The 19,186-nt window shown below is 46.8% G+C and overlaps 1 protein-coding gene across 1 annotated transcript; it reads right to left on the bottom strand.

Moving 5' to 3' along the window:
• Window positions 1-2,034: 2,034 nt before the first annotated feature.
• Window positions 2,035-18,674, bottom strand: dact1 (dishevelled-binding antagonist of beta-catenin 1). Its single transcript, XM_071498592.1, has 5 exons — window positions 18,520-18,674; window positions 17,840-18,479; window positions 13,156-13,285; window positions 11,817-11,930; window positions 2,035-8,451 (listed from the first exon to the last, which is right to left on the bottom strand). Exons 2-5 carry the CDS (start codon window positions 18,128-18,130, stop codon window positions 6,269-6,271), a joined length of 2,718 nt encoding a protein of 905 aa, XP_071354693.1. The 5' UTR covers window positions 18,131-18,479; window positions 18,520-18,674; the 3' UTR covers window positions 2,035-6,268.
• Between the last annotated feature and the right edge of the window lie 512 nt (window positions 18,675-19,186).

The following is a 19,186-nucleotide window of genomic DNA, read 5'->3' as shown; positions in this document are numbered from 1 at the left end:
TCTGTTTCCTCCTCCGTCCACTCTCCTCCAGAGTCTTCAGCCTCTAAAATGGAGACTTTCAGAAACTGGACCTTTTTTAGTCTAAAGCTCCAGGTTGTGTTGTAGTCTGTCACAAACAGAGACCTTTGGAAACGATGATGTAGACGCCCACGGTGGCTCCTGATTGGCTCTCATCAGCCTGGACTACCAGTGGTGAAACAACATGGAGAATGAATGAAAGTGTTACTGTCCTTGTTGTCTCTGCAGCAGCTGTTGTTCAGCTCAGTTCTGGATTTGAACTCTACAACTGTCTCTGCTGTTCCTCCTTCAGAGGATTTACTGGAACTAACCAACTGAGAGGAGACAACCTGCTTCCTGTTTACACCGGCTCGCACATGCTCAGTGTAGGTGAAGGTCATGTGACATGTTTTCAGGTGTGTTTGTGTGGAGCAGCTCTAATGTTGTGGTGTGTGTCAGATTCATTTAGACAGAGATGAAGGTAGATGAATTTAACTCAGGGAGGTGAAGCATGTAGAGTAAGTCCATGTGGTGTGTGTTTGTGTGTGTGAGGGAGACCATCTGCATGACCATATGTGTTGGTGTGTGGAGTTTCCAGCCAAACTGACCATTCAGAGATTCAGACTGACACACACACACACACACACACACACACACACACTTTTAGACCTGTGTGTCCTTGAAGTTCCAGTTGGTCAGCAGCCACTGGTGCTATTTCTATACACACCATCACAACACTGGTATAATCTACACACACAGACCCACACCACCTCTGTCCTGCAGATTCACCTCTACTGCAAATAAAGCAAAACAGAAATGAGTGTGAATTTGTGGAGACAGTTCTGTCAGTGCAGACAGTGTGTGCCTGTGTTGTGTTGTGTTACGCAGATGTTTGTATGATGAAGTCTCAGATCAGAGCAGCAGATTAAATTCTTCAACTTTCACTTCAAATCCACAAAGTCACCACTGGGTAGAGGATCAGAGTGTGTCTCTGTGTGTCTGTGTGTGTGATGAGCTGAACTCTCTCTGAACCGTCTGAACATCAACATGATGATTTGTGGTTGCACTAATTTCAGTCAACAGTCGTTTCTCTGAAAACAAAGTCAACCATAAAACATTAAAACCCTGCATGTTTACTGCAGACACAGAACGCACACACACAAGATACAACACAAACAGACACAGACACACAATGAGACACAATGAGATTAATCAAGATATAAATGTAATGACACCTGCACAAAACATGACACAATAAAACAAAATGAGCTGCAATAAGACTCGAGATAGGACACACAACGACACAACAACACGATGAGACAAAACTAAGTTTAACAAGAATTGAGAAATAAAATACGAGCAAAATGCAAAGAGATGCAGAAACAGAAAATGAGAAGCAACAAGACTCCACAAAGAGAGACCATGTGATGTAACACAACAAAACCAGATGCAATGAACAACAGTGAGATGGAGTGAGACACACAAAACAAGACACAAGCAGATGCAAGAAGATGTGACACACAACGTGACCAAATGAGCCACAATAAGACAATGAAGTACAATGATACACAACAACACAACACAGCATAAAGCACACGAAGCAAGAAAACAAGAGACAAGAAACACTGAGATGTGACGACATGATGAGAAGCAAGGACACACAATGACACAAACCCAGTGGATCTGAGGCACCAGGACACAATCAGACCAAATGAGAAGCAATGAGTCTGAGACTGGACCAGACTGTTCACCTGGGCCCTTAATCAAGTTTCTCCTCAGACCTTCTCCTTTCTCCTCTTGTTCTGAAATTCTGCATCAATGGATAAATGATCTGCAGTGAGACTCAGACACAGGCAGACCGATTTCATTCAGAGTCAGGAGGGTGAGAAGCAGCTGAATCTCTTGTGATCGGGCCGAGCAGCAGGGAGACGGGTTATTACTGGAAGTCTACTGGGACAAAACCCTCACAGTCCCCGACTGTCAGGATTCAGGATTCAGGATTTGAGGTCAGAGGAAACAGATGAAGCCAGAACAGTGTTGATGTTAAAGTCCACATTTAATGAAGCATAAAAAGATTAAGCACCAGTGACGGCATACACAGATATATACACACATACAGTATCAGTACCATCCACTTATATGATCATCTATAGGAGTAAAGTTGGTGCCGTTGGGTCATTATTCAGCTCGGAGCTGAACCTATGGAGGAGTCAAGTTTTACATTAGGCTGAAGGTTTTGGTTGTTAAACTCTGACTGGAGTTAAAAACAAAAACAGTTGAACCAGAAAAAATCTCAGTCAATGGAAAGTTAAAATAGATCTCAACAGAAAGACGGCGTGACAGCTGAGGAGAAGCTTTCTGTGGCTTCGCAGGAGCTGTTTATATCTGGAACATGTAAACTCTGCACCACAAGAGACGAGGACAATGAATTTAACGAGCTTCCAGCAAACTGGTGAGAGATCCCAACGATGTGTTGGCATGAGTCTGCTGAGGGAAACCGAAAACAGACCTTCAGTGACAGCCTCTGGATCCCTGTGCTCCCAGAGTCTGAGCACTCAGTTATCAGCGACTGTCACCAGTGCACGATGTGTTCAGCTTAACTTAGCACAAGGAGTGGAAGCAGGGGCCCCGCTAGCCTCACCAAGAGTGTCTGTCAAGCATGACACTCATGTTGTTATCAACAATAGGCTGAGGACAAGTTATGGTAAAATTAGCTAGCAGCAAGCTAATGTTAGTTTTTGTACATCTATTATGTACAAACGTAATCTGACTGTTCAAAGCTAAAGCTAACTGACCCCCCAAACTTGATTTCACTAAGGAAAATATTTTTGTTAGCTAGAGAGCTAACATGTCTGCTTGCTACCTAAAGAAAAAGCTACCAAGTGGAGCAGCAGTCAGACTGATAGTTTCAATGCTAACTGCTGCTAAACCTGCATTGTCTCCTGTTTATTTCTACACTGAATGAACGAGATACAACATGAAGACTTGTAGGATTTTTTTTTCTGTTCTAATGAAGCTACTCTGCCTCTAGTGTTTGTGCCAAACTAGCTAAGAACGTCATTGTATTACATCAGTTACCTAGACACAGCTACTGTAACACAGATTTTACTAGCTGTTTGTGAATAGCTAATGTAACTATTTTTAACTAGTATAGCATCAACCACGTAGCTTTAAGCATCTAACAAAGTGCCTAATAAAACACTGACTGTGCTAGCTGTTTGATAGCAACACTGGCTAGCAGTTTCCACCTGCTTCCAGTCTTTGGTCTAAGACAGCATTCACTTTGTTGTAACTGTAATGAGCCACCGTGTTAACATCAGCCTCAGACATGTAATTCAGAGTCATTTTTTAGCAGCTGGACACTGTTGGATCTGGTTTCATTTGGTAACAAGCTGCTACAAATTCATCTGATGCATCTGACTCTGGAAAAGAAAGAAAACAAGATGATTGATCAAACCGTTGGGACGTTGCTTTAATGAACGTTATAAGTGACTTCCCTCCTGGTTTACTGTGAACGTACAGCTTTGGTGATTTCAGGTGATTCTTGGGCTCCTCAGATAAAACCAGGCTTGGTTTAGTTGATGTTTTTTAAATGTCCAGATTACATTTAGTCGAGGGTTGAAGAGTATTTCACCAACTTGATTTTACACTGCTGTAGATTTAATATAGAACAGCAACGTGTTGTGATATTGACACAAAAAATTTGTAATAAAACAGTTAAAACCCTTGTATTTCTGAGGCGCCAGCTGTTTGAAGAAAGAAAACGTTCTGCTGGATTGAGAACACCTCATATAGAAACAGGCCATTTCACTGATTTCAAAGCAGGAAAATCACAAAAACCTGAGGACAAGATATTCCCTCAGCAGTGACAATGAAAACTTTGCAAAAAAAAGACCAAATGTTAGTCTGGTTTTCACCTCTAAATGCTGTATAAATAGGTTATTGTGGCAACAGTGGTGGAAGTATTAAGAAAGACACATCAGACTTAGTATAGAACCATTATAAAAACTGCAGCTCAGGCTCAGTAAAACTCCGCCAGCTGTCAGTGCGTTAGTACCATGTGTGGTATCCAATACATACCAAGCAAATATATTAGGTTTTAAATAGCTTTCTTCAAAAAAAAACAAACAAAAAAAACCCAAAACAACTTAAAGCAGGGTCATCTAACATAAAGAGAAGCATTTACAGACGTTTGGTGTGCTGTGTCGGTGCGCTACAGCAAAGGGCACAAGTTTGTGTGGTAATAAATATAAAACAAGGCTACATACAAACAACAGATTAACAGGGTCCCATCATCCCCCCGTCTGCTGACAGTTTGTCTCAAAGTGCAGGAAATAAAGAGATTACTGCAGAGAGATCCGACCTCAACCCTCAACCTAACGTAGGAACATCTGAAGAACCCTCTGGACAACTTTCTAAAGAACCATCAGGAGACATTAGGAAATGTCTTAAGAAACATTTGAGGAACCATCTGAAGAAGCTTCCAAAGAACTCTCTGAAGAACCTGACTAAAACCTCCCTCCACCAGAGACCAGAGACCACCAGGTCCCATAGAAACACCAAAGGCCTCAGTCTGCTTCAAACAAAGTGCCTTTCAGATCATCTAACAGCTTCTGAAACCTACTTCCTGACGGTGAATTTTCAACAATCACACCCACTTTAAACAGTGACATCCTGGTTTTGTGAAACCTGGATATACTAGCAGAGGGACCTCAACAGACACCAGGATCCTGTGGCATGTAAACACCTGATCCAGGTTTTTGTTTGAAGCATTCTGAGGCCTTGAGTCCAACTCTCAGGTCTAAAAGCCAGGTTTACATTGGCTGAGGCACTTGTTGGGCCAGGAGAGATGGGGGGGGACCAACCCTTTACCTGTTTGTTGTAAATGTGGGATGCTGGAAATGAGAAGCATGTTTGTTTGGCTGCTTGTAAGACCGAGGGGCTCAAAAAGATAACCACCGAAGACCAGCATGACATTCATAAAGTCTGAAGGTGTTAAAGTGATAACTGATAACTGTTTAAGCAGCCATGTTGATTTGTTTGATATCATGAACTGGGATTGCAGATTGGAACTTTCGTCATGTTGATCATGTTTGCTCGTAGAGTCCGTGTGAACAGCCCAGTGCTTTTTTTTTTAAATATTATTTTTTGGCCTTTACACCTTTATTGATAGGGCAGTCGAGAGAGACAGGAAATGGGGAGGCAGAGAGAGGGGGAACGACACGCAGCACAGGGCCGCCCGGAGCGAGATTCGAACCAGGACTACAGCCTCAACACATGGGGCGGGCGCTCCACCCACTGAGCTAAACACCACTCACCAAACTTAATTCATCTACTCACCAACAGCAGTGGAAAGCAACCCATTTGTTTTCATTAGTGTCTTTACGTATACTGAAGTGAGCATGCTAACCAGCTAGCTCTGTCCAGTCGGCCTGTCTCATCACTTTCTGATACCAATTCACAGCTACTTCTTCTGCCGTGAGGAAATAGCTGCTCAGAGGTCGTATCTAACCTATTGTACTGTAAACACAACAATGACCGAAGCTCTCAGCAAGACTAGTGATGAAAACGTTAGCTATGTAGTGATAGCAAAACTTACAAATAGCTCCTTTTTTGAAAAGTGAAACCACACATGATCCACATGAAGGTAAATTTAGACACAGGAAGCTGATGAGATGATATGGTTGCAAATCAAGTGGTTTATGAGCCCGGCTGCAAGGTTACTGACAACAAAAATGTTAACCACAAGATTCCTCCTTGTTCTCTCTTTAGCATTCAAATGTCGTATTGAAGGACACACAAGGAAATATGATGAAGCCACAGACTTCACAACTTGTCAGAGCAATCAAAAAATCTCTAGTCCTGAAGTCATGATGACAACAACAATGAGCCATTCAGATGGACTCGACTGGTGAAAACAGACGGTTTAGAAAGGATATGATGAAGATAAAATCCTTAAGGACTTTGTTTTCTTGTCAAGGATCAGCCTGGACAAATATCACATATATTTTTACAAAGATGGATGACTGGTTGGGATTTGTCTCTCAGACTAAAGAGGCTTGGGGTTGGTTTAAATGTCAGTAGAAAGATGTTTTTCCACTTCATATGTGTCCCATGTAGCACCTGTCCTACCACAGGACTGTCCGTTTTTACATTAGATTTGGTTTATAGTTGGGTTTGGTTCAGGTACATTACAAGTGCATGGGTAAGACACCCCAGCTGATATGGCTCTGGTCCAGTTTGACAGGGAGACTGCCTGCCTCCAGTTGACTCACACAGTGGTCATGAGTTTGAGTGAGCCCGTCCTGAACCTCAGGATCTTCTTCTTCAGGTTGTGAGAGGCCTTAATCTTGACAAAGGCCTTTGCCTGAGCTGGAGTCATTTCCTGCCCCACCGGCCTGGCCCCCGATGCCCCTAATTGGCTCCACCCTCTGCCCATTCCACCTGTCCTACCCCCAGCCCCACCTCCTCCACTCTCCTCAGTATCGCTGGTGGTGGTGCTCTCCTCCACATACTCCTCCTCACTGGACTCACTGTCTCCGAAGCAGTTGGTGGTGTAATTGGACCTCTCGTCCTCACTGGTGTCCACAATGGTGGAGTGAAAGAGCGATGCGCACTCGGCTGAATACTCTGAGTCACTTCCTCCAGCGTAAGAGTACGGGCTGCTCAGCTGTCCACCGGAGGGGAGGTACACGCTGGCTGCAGAATGGCTGAGAAGCTCTCTTCTCTGCCGCCGCTGAGTGCGCCTGAACACCTCATCATACGGGACCTCCATGATCGCACGTAACCGCCGGTAATCATTTCGTTTGTGTTTTGGTTTGGCAATGACCACGACCTGGTCACGCCCGTGGTGATGATGATGATGGTGACTGTGATGGTGGTGGTTACCACTGTAATGGTGGGCGTTACCATGGTGATGGTGCTTAGATACACCTGACCGCACGCTGCTAAGTGTCGATGTTGTGTGCTTGTCAAGGACTCGACCCTCTGGGATGGCCACAGGTAGGCGTCTGTTGATTCTGGAGGAGGACACCCCAGGAGGAGCCCCACCAGGTGCTCTCTTGGAGACTTTAATGTGGGTGGAGCCTCCGTCTTCCAGCAGCCAGGACTTTTTAGAGCTGGTCCTGTGGTGGGATTTTTCCCCTTTTTTCTCTGTGGGCTCACTGTGATCAGAGGCCCGACTTGTCTTCATCATAGTGGTGCTCTTCACCTTGACTGTCTTGATATTTTTGCTGCCACCCTTGCGGAGTTTAATGCTCTGCCGCTGGGCAGGGATGTACTCAGCATTAACCATGTGACTTCCTCCTCGTTCTCCTTCGTCTCCTCCTGCTTCGTCCTGACTCTGGGAGGAAGACCCTACACTGGCCAGCTCTGGCACTGACCTATCAGCCTTCTCTGTCTGGTCCATTTGGAGAGGCCTAGGACTGTTTGTAGGATTGGCTGATTGTGTATTAACAATTGGAGGTGATCTGAGGAGCAGTTCCTGGTCAGAGGGGTAACATGGCTGCTTGGACTCTTTGGGGGTGGAGTTGGCTTTGGGACTGCCCAGCTCCCTGAAGTCTTTAGGCAGAGTGGCGGTGGACACTGCTGAGGGAAGCCCTTTGCTCTTCTTTTTCATCAGACTGTTGGAGCCTGTGTTTACGTCCTTGTTGGTGAACAAACAGTCACTCTGGATAATGTTACCGTTCTGGTTTGGTGCCAAGTCACTGTTGTTATGTTTGAAGCCACTTTGGGTCTCTTGTTCTTCACCTTTACTTTCCACTGACCACTGCCTCTGAGGAGACAAGGTGGGAGCACAGTCTGCTGATCCTCCTCCTGCTGCAAGGGAGGGTTTGAGTTCAAACCCCCTCACAGTCCCTAAACCGGAGCCAGAGCTGGGAACAGAGACCTGCCTCACACAGAGACTTGCCTGCCTCAGAATGCTCTTTGACGGATCAGTGCTAATGCTGGTCCTGGGTTTGCTGGTCCTGATGGGCAGGGCTCTCCGCTGCAGCAAACTGTAGATGTAGCTGTCCAGACGCTTATGACAAGGGGTCTGGGAAGAAGAAGAAGAAGAAGAAGGGGCTGGCCAGGAGGAGCTCTGAGCTACAAGAGGAGCTGAAACTGAAGCAGGAAGAGAGGAAGATTCTGGTTTGAGCCCTTCAACACCAGCCTCAATGGCTTTCAGAAGGCCTTCGTCTCTGCAGTGACCCCCATGACTCAACATCTGGAGGAAGATGGGGTTCTGGACGGCCACAGCATGCAGTGGGCTCGGGTACCGGTACACGTCGCTGCCATTACGGGCCACCAGGTCGCAGTGGTACTTAGACTGGGAGTCACAGGAGGCCACTAAGGGGACAGGATCCAGGGTGGGCGGGTGAGGAGCTGAGTGTGAGCGACGAACTGTAGCAGAAGTCAAGTCATCACAAAGTCCTCCAACCAGACCGTCACACTCCAAACAGCTGGCCAGCTCATCTGAGGGAGAACGAGAAGGAGGTTAGAGACCAGAGATCAGATCCAGACACAGCTGGATGGTCACAGTTCTTATTTTAGGACTTTGGATGATTTCAGGTCCAGGTCTGCTGTGAACCAGACTGCCAAACATTTCACAGTTTCAAACATAAACAGTCTGAATGGATCTCAGTTTATTTCAGTGTTGCAGTGTTTCCTAATCTCAACAGCTGACAGGAAGTTAACTTGGACAGAGCTGTTTCCAAGCAATGCAGTTCTGATGAAATGGTCTGTTGAGTGTGGTAATGACCCTGTTTGGTTCAGCTGTGGATGGAGAGTATAAGCATTAGTAAGTGGAAAATTCTTTTGTGTGGAGACAGTGTGCTGTGAAATGTTAACTCTTCACATTCACCCTGGTCCTGATTTAAACAGCAGCAGATCTGATTAGATGCACAATTCAAAATTCAGACAGAAATAAAACAGTAAAAGACGAGAAACAGTGTAAAGAGACAAGGATGTAGAATATAACCGACTGTCATTTATTCACTGTTCAGAGTAAATTAGGTCAAATAGTACGGTGGCCCTGAGAGCTAAAACACTCAAAAAACAAACTAATACAGAAAACATCTTCATCAGTTTGACAACACGTATTAATACAACACAAGTGTTTCCAGGGGACAAAAAAAGTGGACACCAGGTCCATCACTTTTTTGTTAAGTTGCAGTGTGTTGAGCTCTCTGGGCCACCGTAAATTTGCCTCATGAGTTTGTTTGTGTTCAGAACCGTCTACTAACGTACTATTCAGACTGAGTGTGACATCAAAATGAACATGTTGTGCGTTCCAGCTGCATAGTGTGAATTTTGTGTAAGTGAGAAATACATGGATGTTAACTAGATTAGCAAGAATTTCTCAGTATCCACCATGACCATACTGGACACACTAAAGTGCCCCATGATGCATTGCAACTCTTCAAACCACAATAGCAGGCAACGGGGCTCCCGGCAGTAGCCAGCAACAAATCGTGTACAAATGACAATTTGCTCCTCTGGACCCAGGACGTCTCTGTACACTACACCGGCTGGCTGCCCCCCTCATCACAGCACATTTACAAATAGACGTTACTTATATATACGGACTGAAACTTGTGAGTTTATACGGTTAAATTCTCACCTGAAAAATGTTCAAAATTTAAAAAGTGACCTATTAACAGTGTTATTAGTGAATATTTGAACAGCTTTCAGCCTTCTCTAAAATCCCTGCCAGGCGTCGCTGTCAGTTCATGTGAAATGCATTCTGGGATACTGGCTGTATACTCCAGTGTGAACACAGCTTGGTGATGTCATACTAATGTGTTCATGTAATAGGTAGTATACAGTATATACTCAGTGAGTATGTAGGAGGCAGCAGGTCAGTAGGTGGTTCTCAACATAGCTTCTATCATGTTTAATGTCATGTTTAGTTAAAACACTAAATCCAGAACATGAGTGTTCCAACCTTTTATCGGTCCTTAACTGAGCCTCATGTAAATGACTGTAATATTACTTGGTGTCAAACTTTACTGGTTATCAGGAGAAACTAAAGAATCTGCAGGAGAAAGTGAGACAGTTAACCCCCTGATCCACTGTTACAGTCATCTGAAGTGCTTGTATAATGGATGTGTAGTGTTGTATTTAAACTAAATGTGAGTGTGACCTGATTCCAGCTGAACTTCCCTCACACACATACAAGACCAGAAAACAGCATCTTATAAAGAGTATGAGACGTAAACCTGGATGTAGAGTTGTGGTGTGCAGAGGGTCACAGGTGAGGAGACTGGGACTGAATCTGTCTGTTTTAATAAGAACCTAAAGCAGTAGTTGATACTAAAACTTCTTCCCTCTTCAGAACTGGACACTTTCTGTGCTGTTATTTCACTCACAGATGTTTTAGACCATTTCGTTTTTCTTTTTAGGTTTTAGGATTTAGTTGTTCTGTGGCTGAAACTGTGACTGAAGCTTATTGACATTTTCATTTCCACTCATGTCGTCATGTTTGTGCTTTTTTGTCTTTCATTCTGATTCTTGTGAAATAAATGAAATGAAATTTAGAACAGAACCTGGAGGATCTGCTGGCATGAGGCGTTCAGGTGATTCAAGCTGATGACATCACATGTACCACAGGTCTGACATGGAGACTCTAGCCGAGGCTGATCCTCCACTACAACCCTGGTCCTGAGTACTGGTATTTATTATATTACTGGAGGATTATTACTGATGAAATTTTGCTGTTATTTTACTTTATATATTTTTTATTGTTCATATTTTTTGATACATGACCTGTATTTGCTGTTTTATTCCTGCCCAAAATCTTTTTTTTTTTTCATATTTATATTTTATAGAAGCTCATCATCATGATCTTAACTGGACGAGTGGTGGTCAGATGTAGTGCAGTACAACAAAGAGTGATGGAGTGAAATGAAGTAGAAGTACAAAGTCACATGAAATGGAAACAGTGAGGTACATCACACATGTACTTCAGCGCAGTGTTGACAGAGCTGTTAGACGTCACGGGCGACCGAGCGAGGTCAGAGCGAACGTTTGTTTAGAGAATGAGGAGCTGGATTTAGACAGATCTGCTGCAGTGGGGTTAAAGGTCAGAGTGTCTGGCACCAGAGAGCAGGGGTCACTTCCTGACCCTGGTAAAAAAAAAAAGTTCTCAGTAAACTGAAACACATTTAACTACAACTGTGAGAGTCAAGTGCCCTGATGAGCACATTAAATCCAACATCATTCATTCATTCATATTAATAACTGGAGGTTAAGATGTCATCAACATGTTTTGTGTGTGTGATTAGATCCAAACTGAACCTGCTGCAGGTTTAACTGTGTGTTTCTCTGAGTATCCAGTCGGGGTTCAGACCCTCACAGCTCTGGGTTCAGGTTTGAGACAGATCCTGGTCTAGTTTCATACAGAAACAGTTTATTTACCAGAACCAGAGTCTGAACAGAATCCTGACTCAGTGAAACAGCTGGAGTCACTGCAGGTGGAACCTGTGGAGCCATTCTTGGACTTTGACTTGGACTGGGACTTGGACTTGGACTTGGACTTGGACTTGGACTGGGACTTGGACCGGGACTTGGACCGGGACTTGGACCGGGACTTGGACTTGGACTGGGACTGGGACTGGGACTCGGAGCAGCTGTCCCTCGTGTTACCCTAACTCCTCAGAGGAAGCTTTTTCTTTCTGGCAGATGATTGGACGGAAACAGACCAGCTGACCTCCTTGAGCTCTGTTCACAGGATGCAGGATTCCTGAGCTCCTCTGTGTCCTCTCAGACTCTGACCTCTGACCTTTAACCTCTGCTGATTTGTGTAACCACTGCAGCGTCTGGTGGGGGTGGGTGTGTACCTGTAGACGGGAGGCGTCCGTCAGCGTCCACCGTCGAGCAGAAACACTCACTGAAGACTGAGTTAGACGAGTTAGAGAGAGAGCCGGACGCCCCGTCACTCAGCTCATAGAAACCTGAGAGACACAGACAGGAAGTGATGTCATGACCATTAAAACACCTGTAACCACACTGTTTTAGCCCTGTGATGTATGGAAGCCCAGATGACAAATACTGCTCATATTTAACAGATGTGACTTTTTAACTCCTCTGATTGGCTGACTGTTTTCTGAGCGATCCAATAAAAATACTGCAGATTTCAGGTAAACACTCAGAGAAACCAAATCCTGCAAGGTGGGATCATGGGTCCAGGTGGGCAGGATTTGGGGCGTGGCTGGGGGTGGGGGTTGGGGGGGGGGGTTTGACTTTTTTGTTGTGACATCATAAAGTTCCAGAAGTCCTGACGGCTGGTTTTAAGGCTCAGTGTCTGAATACAGGCTGTGTGCATTTCTCTGTGGACTGAGGCTTTGATACTTTCACAGTACTAATATAGAACCTAGACCTGCTTTATAATCACAAACACATGGACATCTACCTTTAGACTGGGTGGAGCTTTAAAAACCTTTAGACTGGGTGGAGCTTTAAAAACCTTTAGACTGGGTGGAGCTTTAAAAACCTTTAGACTGTGTGGAGCTTTAAAAACCTTTAGACTGTGTGGAGCTTTAAGATGAATGTTGAGCAGCAAAGATTCACCTGTATGCAGATGATGCAGTTCTCTACACAATCGTCTCTAAACAGCTCATCACACACTTTTACCAGTTCTCTAGGAATTAATGACAAAACCAACTGTCTCCACAAACTGTCCTCACTACACACCAACAACACACGATGGTAAAAGTACTACAGCACTGACAGGTAAAGGTACTTCAAGCGTCAAAGTCTTTGTCCCCTGTGAGTCATATACTGTCATATATTAAATCACCTGATCATTGTTACTGACTGATTCATGTGAAGAGAGTTGTTGTTATTGTAGGATGACATAGTCTCATTTCAGCCTTATTAAAATAGTTTTTTAAGATACTTTATTTTAAAAATGTACTATTTATTGGATGTTTTGGTAAAGAGAAGAGAAAAGAGAAAATGAGGACATAAAGTTACTGGGGAGGAGGAACATGATGACAACAGCAGCTTCAGGATGAGAGCACAAGTACAAAGTTACTGCAGATACATCTGAATGTATTTAAAGCAGAGAACAGATGTTCCTCAGGTCTGTTAAAAACCCAGATCAGGTTTTTACTGGTGTTTCTGATCAGTCACAGGTGAACTGTCTCCGGTTGTTAGGTCTCTGGGGGTTTGATGTACCTGAGCTTGGTCGGCTGTCGGTCTCCAGCTGGTCATGTGATGCCTCGGTGTCCAGTCGCAGGTCACTGATCTGACGGTCCAGCTCCTGGAGCTGACTGATGAGACCAGCGTCCCTCCGCCTCAGACAGTTCTGAAAACACACACTCAGTTTATTTCAGCTCTTTGGTCCAAGACAACAGAACCGAGTCCTGATCCCAGAGGGGACCAGAGGAAACAAACCGGAACACACAGACAGGAAAACCCAGTGGATGAATGATTCCAAACGAAACAAAGTCAAACAACATCACACAACAAACGACTGTGTGAGCTCTGCTGTGCGTGTTTTAATAAAGACGACAGAAATCAGCAAACACAAGGACGTGAAGGAGGTCATGTGACTTCACTCTGTGTCTTCAAATAACCACATTGTTTATATTATTATATTTATTATCTAGAACTTTGACCAGAGTAAAGATGTAAATACATACACACACACACAGACAGACACACACACACACACACACACAGACAGACACACACAGTCTGAATCACACCCTCCCCCCTCCTGAGATGGAAAACATGCGGGTTATGCAGAACTGCTCACAGGTCATGTGCTGCATTCCTGCGACTGAGCTGCTGCAGAGAAACAGAAACACAACTGCTGCTGCTGATCACCAATACATGATCATTGATACATGATCATTGATACATGATCATTGATACATGATCACTGATACATGATCTGTGTGTGTGTGTGTGTGTGTGTTTGTGTATCTGTGTGTGTGTGTGTGTGTTTTTGTATTTGTGTGTGTGTGTGTGTGTGTATCTGTGTGTGTGTGTGTGTGTATATATCTGTGTGTGTGTGTGTTTGTTTGTGTATCTGTGTGTGTGTGTGTGTGTATATATCTGTGTGTGTGTGTTTGTGTGTGTGTGTGTGTATCTGTGTGTGTGTGTGTGCGTGTGTGTGTAGCAGCAGCTGCTCTCTGGAATGAGCAGCATGTTCAAACACGCTCGTCCAGTTGTTTCTCCTGTCAGTCAACCAGCTGACAGCAAGAGTCAAGCCCCGCCCACTGATGCTACAGAAAGTGATGTCACACACACACACTTCCTGTCAGCCCGGTGTTTTACTGGCTCAGCAGACTGACCTCTGACCTCCCTGTGCAGGAGGAGCGAGGTTCATCAAACACACCAGCAGCAGTTTGTAGAGACCAGACCTCGTTCTGTTACCGTGGTTTTTTCTCACGTGTCCAGTGAACGAGCGTCCGCGCTGAACCACCACAGTTTCCTGTTCTCAGCTGCTGCAGTGGGTTCAGAGGTCAGAGGTCGTTGTTTGGTGTTTTAGTCCTGGTCACAGCAGCAGACTCTCATGTGCTGTTGATCTTTTATTACCTCATCAGACAGTGACCACACCTTTAGTCCTCACACTTCAAAATAAAAGTCTCCTACTATGCAGGATATGATTTTTTCTCTCATCCATAACAAAGTGTATTACCATGGCAACAGAGTCTGAGTCCCACATGACAGATGGACCCTCTAAATAAAACCACTGTCTGCAGAGGTCACTGCTGACCCGACCATCAACAGGTTTAAAATCATGAGAACTAGATCAACTCCAGGTTTTAATGGTTTAACATGAAGTCGAGCACAGACCAGGACCAGGACCAGGACCAGGACCAGGTCCAGGACCAGGACCAGGACCAGGACCAGGACCAGGACCAGGACCAGGACCAGTCTCCTGTGTTTCCTGTGCTGTTTCAACAGTTTGCTGAGACTCTGCCTCAGCTGCTGCGTCACAGAGCTGAAAGTTGATCTGCAGAGTTTCCAGCAGCTCACAGGAATCTCCATTTGTTACTGCTTAGAGGAGTGGGGTTGGGGGTGGGGGTGGGGGGGTGGAGGGGTGGAGGGGGGTGGAGAGGAGGGGGAGGGGAGGTCGCTAATCTGCTCCAGATTCAAGTTTGGAGCTGCAGCTGCAGCAGCGTCCAAAAACACAACAGACAGAGAGGTCTGAAGTGGAAGAAGAAGAGTGGAGAAGAGTGATCTGGGATCAGATCTGGGATCAGGTTTCCTTCAACAACATATCCTCTCTGTGAAAACACAACGAGGAGCTGAGGTCTGTGACACATGAGCCGATCCTCCAAAACACAACCCAGCTGCTGAAACTGCTCGAGGTGTTGGAGACTCACATCAACATGAAGCACCTGAACACAACAGCAGAAGATCTCAACACAAAGAGGGTCAGCAGGACCTGGACCTGAGCCTCAGGAGAACCTAACGTGTCAGATGATGTAACTGTGTTGAGGGTATTTTAAGGCCTTGAAACCTCTCCAGAACTCTCCAGGACTCTCCAGACCGAGGCTCCTCTCGGTGTTTGATTTCACGCTCACCCGACTTCAAAGCTCTCACAGTGACACACAGAGGTGTCGCCTCACGTGTTAAAAGTTGCACTTGAACGCAGCACAGAGACGACAGCTGACAGTCAGCTGACCACTCATCCTGCAGGAAACAGGAGCTGGTGTGAAGGGTCGGATCATGTGACACGACAAATCCAATCAAAGCTGAAACATTACGGACAGTGATATAACCAGTGAAGAAGAAGCTGCTGTTGGACTCAGGATCAGACCTGGACTCAGTGAGACCAGACTGGAGGCTGTGAGTCAGAGATACTGTGACTCTGAGTTGATGATGATGAAGCTGAAAGAGTCAGAGAGTTCAGATCTTCATCAGTCCACAGTCTAGGTGGAGATGGTTTAGGTCTAGAAGAAGACTAACTCCAGAGAATCAGTGTCACAGCTGAAGGAGCTGGTCCACATCTGTTCATGAGTCCACCACACATCAGCCTGGAGTCCTGTTGCCAAGGAGACCACAGAGGAAGCTGCTGCATCCCTGACCTCCACTGCACTTCAGGAACACGATGGTCTGATGAGACTGAGGCTGAGCTGATGAAGAACCTGCAGATCTGTGAGGTGTAAACAGAAACCTCCTCCCACAGGTGGAGCATGTGGAGCAGGTGGAGGAGCATCAGGACCTGGACCTGGAAAGGTTCACATCGTGGTTTATCCAGGTCTCTTCAGGACCAGGTCAGGGTGTCTGTCCACCTGCTGAAGATCAGGAGGAGCTGCTGATGACCCTGAACATCAGAGTAAATCCACCTTCTGGAGTGGTCCAGTCAGACCTGTGGACTGAGACCAGACATCAGACTGTGTCTGAGCTGAAGCTGCTCTAGAAGAAGACTGGTCCAGACCTCCTCCTGAACACGGAGCAGGTCTGATCAGGTTTCAGGTCCAGGTTCACTGAGGAGGTTTAACGACTGAGATTCAAACTGGCGTCAGTTTGTTTTTAGTTTCCTGCTCTGAGACTCTGAGACGTCACTGGATCATCTGTGGAGACCAACCTCTTTACTCTGACAGCTCCTGGGATTGGACCAGGTCCGTCTGGAGATTCAGTCGGTGAACGTGTCGATGGCGTTTCTATTGTGCCACTGCTGCAAATCCAGAGGAACACAAACACCAAAGAAGAAGAAGAATCATTTACACAAAGACGCCAACGAAAACGACCAAGTGGAGACTGCACACAGTTCACCAGAGACTGATCTGAGCTGAACACTGCAGCCCCCCCCACCAGGCCCCGCCCCTCACATAACCAATCAACTATCAATCAATCAACTTATTGATTGATTGAGTCACATGACCTGAGACGACTGATCACAATGGCTGACAGGTTTACACAGGCTCCAAACTCCAGACTGGAAACAAACCAACCAGGAGACCAGAGTGTGTGTGTGTGTGTGTGTGTGTGTGTGTGTGTGTGTTCATCCTGTCTGAGCTGCTTCAGGCCACGATGGCTCATCACGCCTCTTTAATTGAAAGCGGGTGTTTAGATTTCACACACACACACACACACCCCCTCCCCCTCCTCCCTGGTTAAATATCTTAAACCTGGAGTCAGAGACTCCCAGCATCCTCTCTGAGCCGCGGGGGGCAGAGGATCAGACCAGATCAGACCCCCCCCCCCCCCCCCCCCCCATCGTCTTTGTGTTTATTGTCTGGTTAAAGACACTAATGAATCATTAAGGACTCAGCTGTGATTCACTCCCAACATTTATTCTTTATGTTTTAATAGAAACATAAAGAGACTGAGACTGAAGCGTCTCCGTTCTGAGGGGACGTTCTGCTCCTGTCTACGGACGTCTGTGACGGAGAACCTCAGGGTTCTGGTCTCGGTCCTTTTTAAAACACATGTATGAACTGATTTCACAGCCTTCACTGATACAAACCTCAGGTCTCAGGTCGAACTGACCCACAACATAACAACAGGCTCGTTTTGACCAGGTCCCTCAGTCCTCCGCAGAGTCTGAAGAAGACCAGACCTGAACTGGACTCTGAGGCCAATAAAAACGAGAGATGAGGAACAGCCTTCATCTGTCCATCCTCTGCCTCACTGAGGGGGTCAGACTCACGCTCCTGCTTTGAGCTTCATGTGTCAGTGATGTTTTTCATTTTTAACTCATTTCAGTTCAGAGTCAAATCAAATCCGTCTCTTCTCTAACCTTCATCACTCTTCATCACGTCTTCTGTTTCTTTCGTAAAAAACTGACTGACCCCGCCCTCACCTATGACCTTTGACCTCACACCGCACACCTGAGTCATCCCGTGCAGACTGGGGTCAGAGAGGTCAGAGGTCATGGGACAGACAGGTCAGGACCTACCAGCTGTTTCCTGAGCAGCAGGATGTTCTCCTCCAGCAGCTTCTCCTCGGAGCTCAGCTGAGCCTCCCTCCGCTGCTCCTCCTCCTCCTCCGCCTCCCGGAGCTCTAGCGCGGCTCGGACCAGCACCTCCTGCCGCTGCCGCAGGTACTCCAGCTCCCCGAGCCCGGACACCGTGGCCTCCAGCCTGTCCCGCACCGAGCGCAGCCGCTCCGCCGCCTCCGCGTCCGCAGCCGCTCTGTCCCGGCTGCAGCGGCCGTCCGTGTCCCGCCTGGAGGGCGCGGACAGCAGCATGTCCTCCGTCAGTCTCCGGTGGGACCTCAGGGTCTCTGCAGCATCAGGGTCCGGAGGGTCCGCAGGACTTCAGGAGCATTGTGCGGAGCTGAGAGGAGTCACCTGGGTCAGTTATCCCGGGTCAGTTATCCCGGGTCAGTTATCCTGGGTCAGTCACCTGGGTCAGTTATCCCGGGTCAGTTATCCCGGGTCAGTTATCCTGGGTCAGTTATCCTGGGTCAGTCACCTGGGTCAGTTATCCCGGGTCAGTTATCCCGGGTCAGTCACCTGGGTCAGTTATCCCGGGTCAGTTATCCCGGGTCAGTTATCCCGGGTCAGTCACCCGGGTCAGTTATCCCGGGTCAGTCACCTGGGTCAGTCACCTGGGTCAGTTATCCCGGGTCAGTCACCCGGGTCAGTTATCCCGGGTCAGTCACCTGGGTCAGTCACCTGGGTCAGTTATCCCGGGTCAGTTATCCCGGGTCAGTTATCCCGGGTCAGTCACCCGGGTCAGTTATCCCGGGTCAGTCACCTGGGTCAGTCACCTGGGTCAGTTATCCCGGGTCAGTTATCCCGGCTCAGCTGTTCTGGGTAGAAAGCGGGTGAAACACACTCGGTCACAAAGTGCTCAGATCCTCGAGCTGCAGCTCCAGGATCAACCGGTGTCCAACGGTCCTCCTGCGGACAAACAGATGAAATCAATCCGGCAGATCGGTCCCGGGTCCACTCAGGTCCAGGTCCCGGTAGATCCCCGCACGCCCCGTGGCCGCAGCGGTGTAGGTCCGTCAGGCTGCAGCGCAGAGGCGGGGAGAGCTCCGTCCTGCTGCCGCTGCTCCGACGATCCGTCCGGACTGACCGACGGCGTCACCGCCGCTCCGAGCCCGCGAAGCCCCGCCCCCTCCGCGCCGAGTCACGTCAGCAGCCATGGAAACATGCACTTCCTGTTGTGACCTTCAAAATAAAATATCGTGTTCCTTTTGTGAGTGAGGTGTGATACACACACTGATTCCTCCAGGTGTGATGCCCCCCCCCCGAAGCGGAGGACCACCGGAGGACACCGTTCTACTTCTCCGTGAA

This window comes from Trachinotus anak, unplaced genomic scaffold, assembly GCF_046630095.1.
Source record: "Trachinotus anak isolate AG129_WGS33_773 ecotype Australia unplaced genomic scaffold, CSIRO_AGI_Tana_v1 ptg000015l, whole genome shotgun sequence".
Taxonomy (NCBI): Eukaryota; Metazoa; Chordata; class Actinopteri; order Carangiformes; family Carangidae; genus Trachinotus; species Trachinotus anak.
The sequence above is the reverse complement of the archived record's forward strand: the minus strand, read 5'-3'. Positions and strand labels throughout refer to the sequence as shown.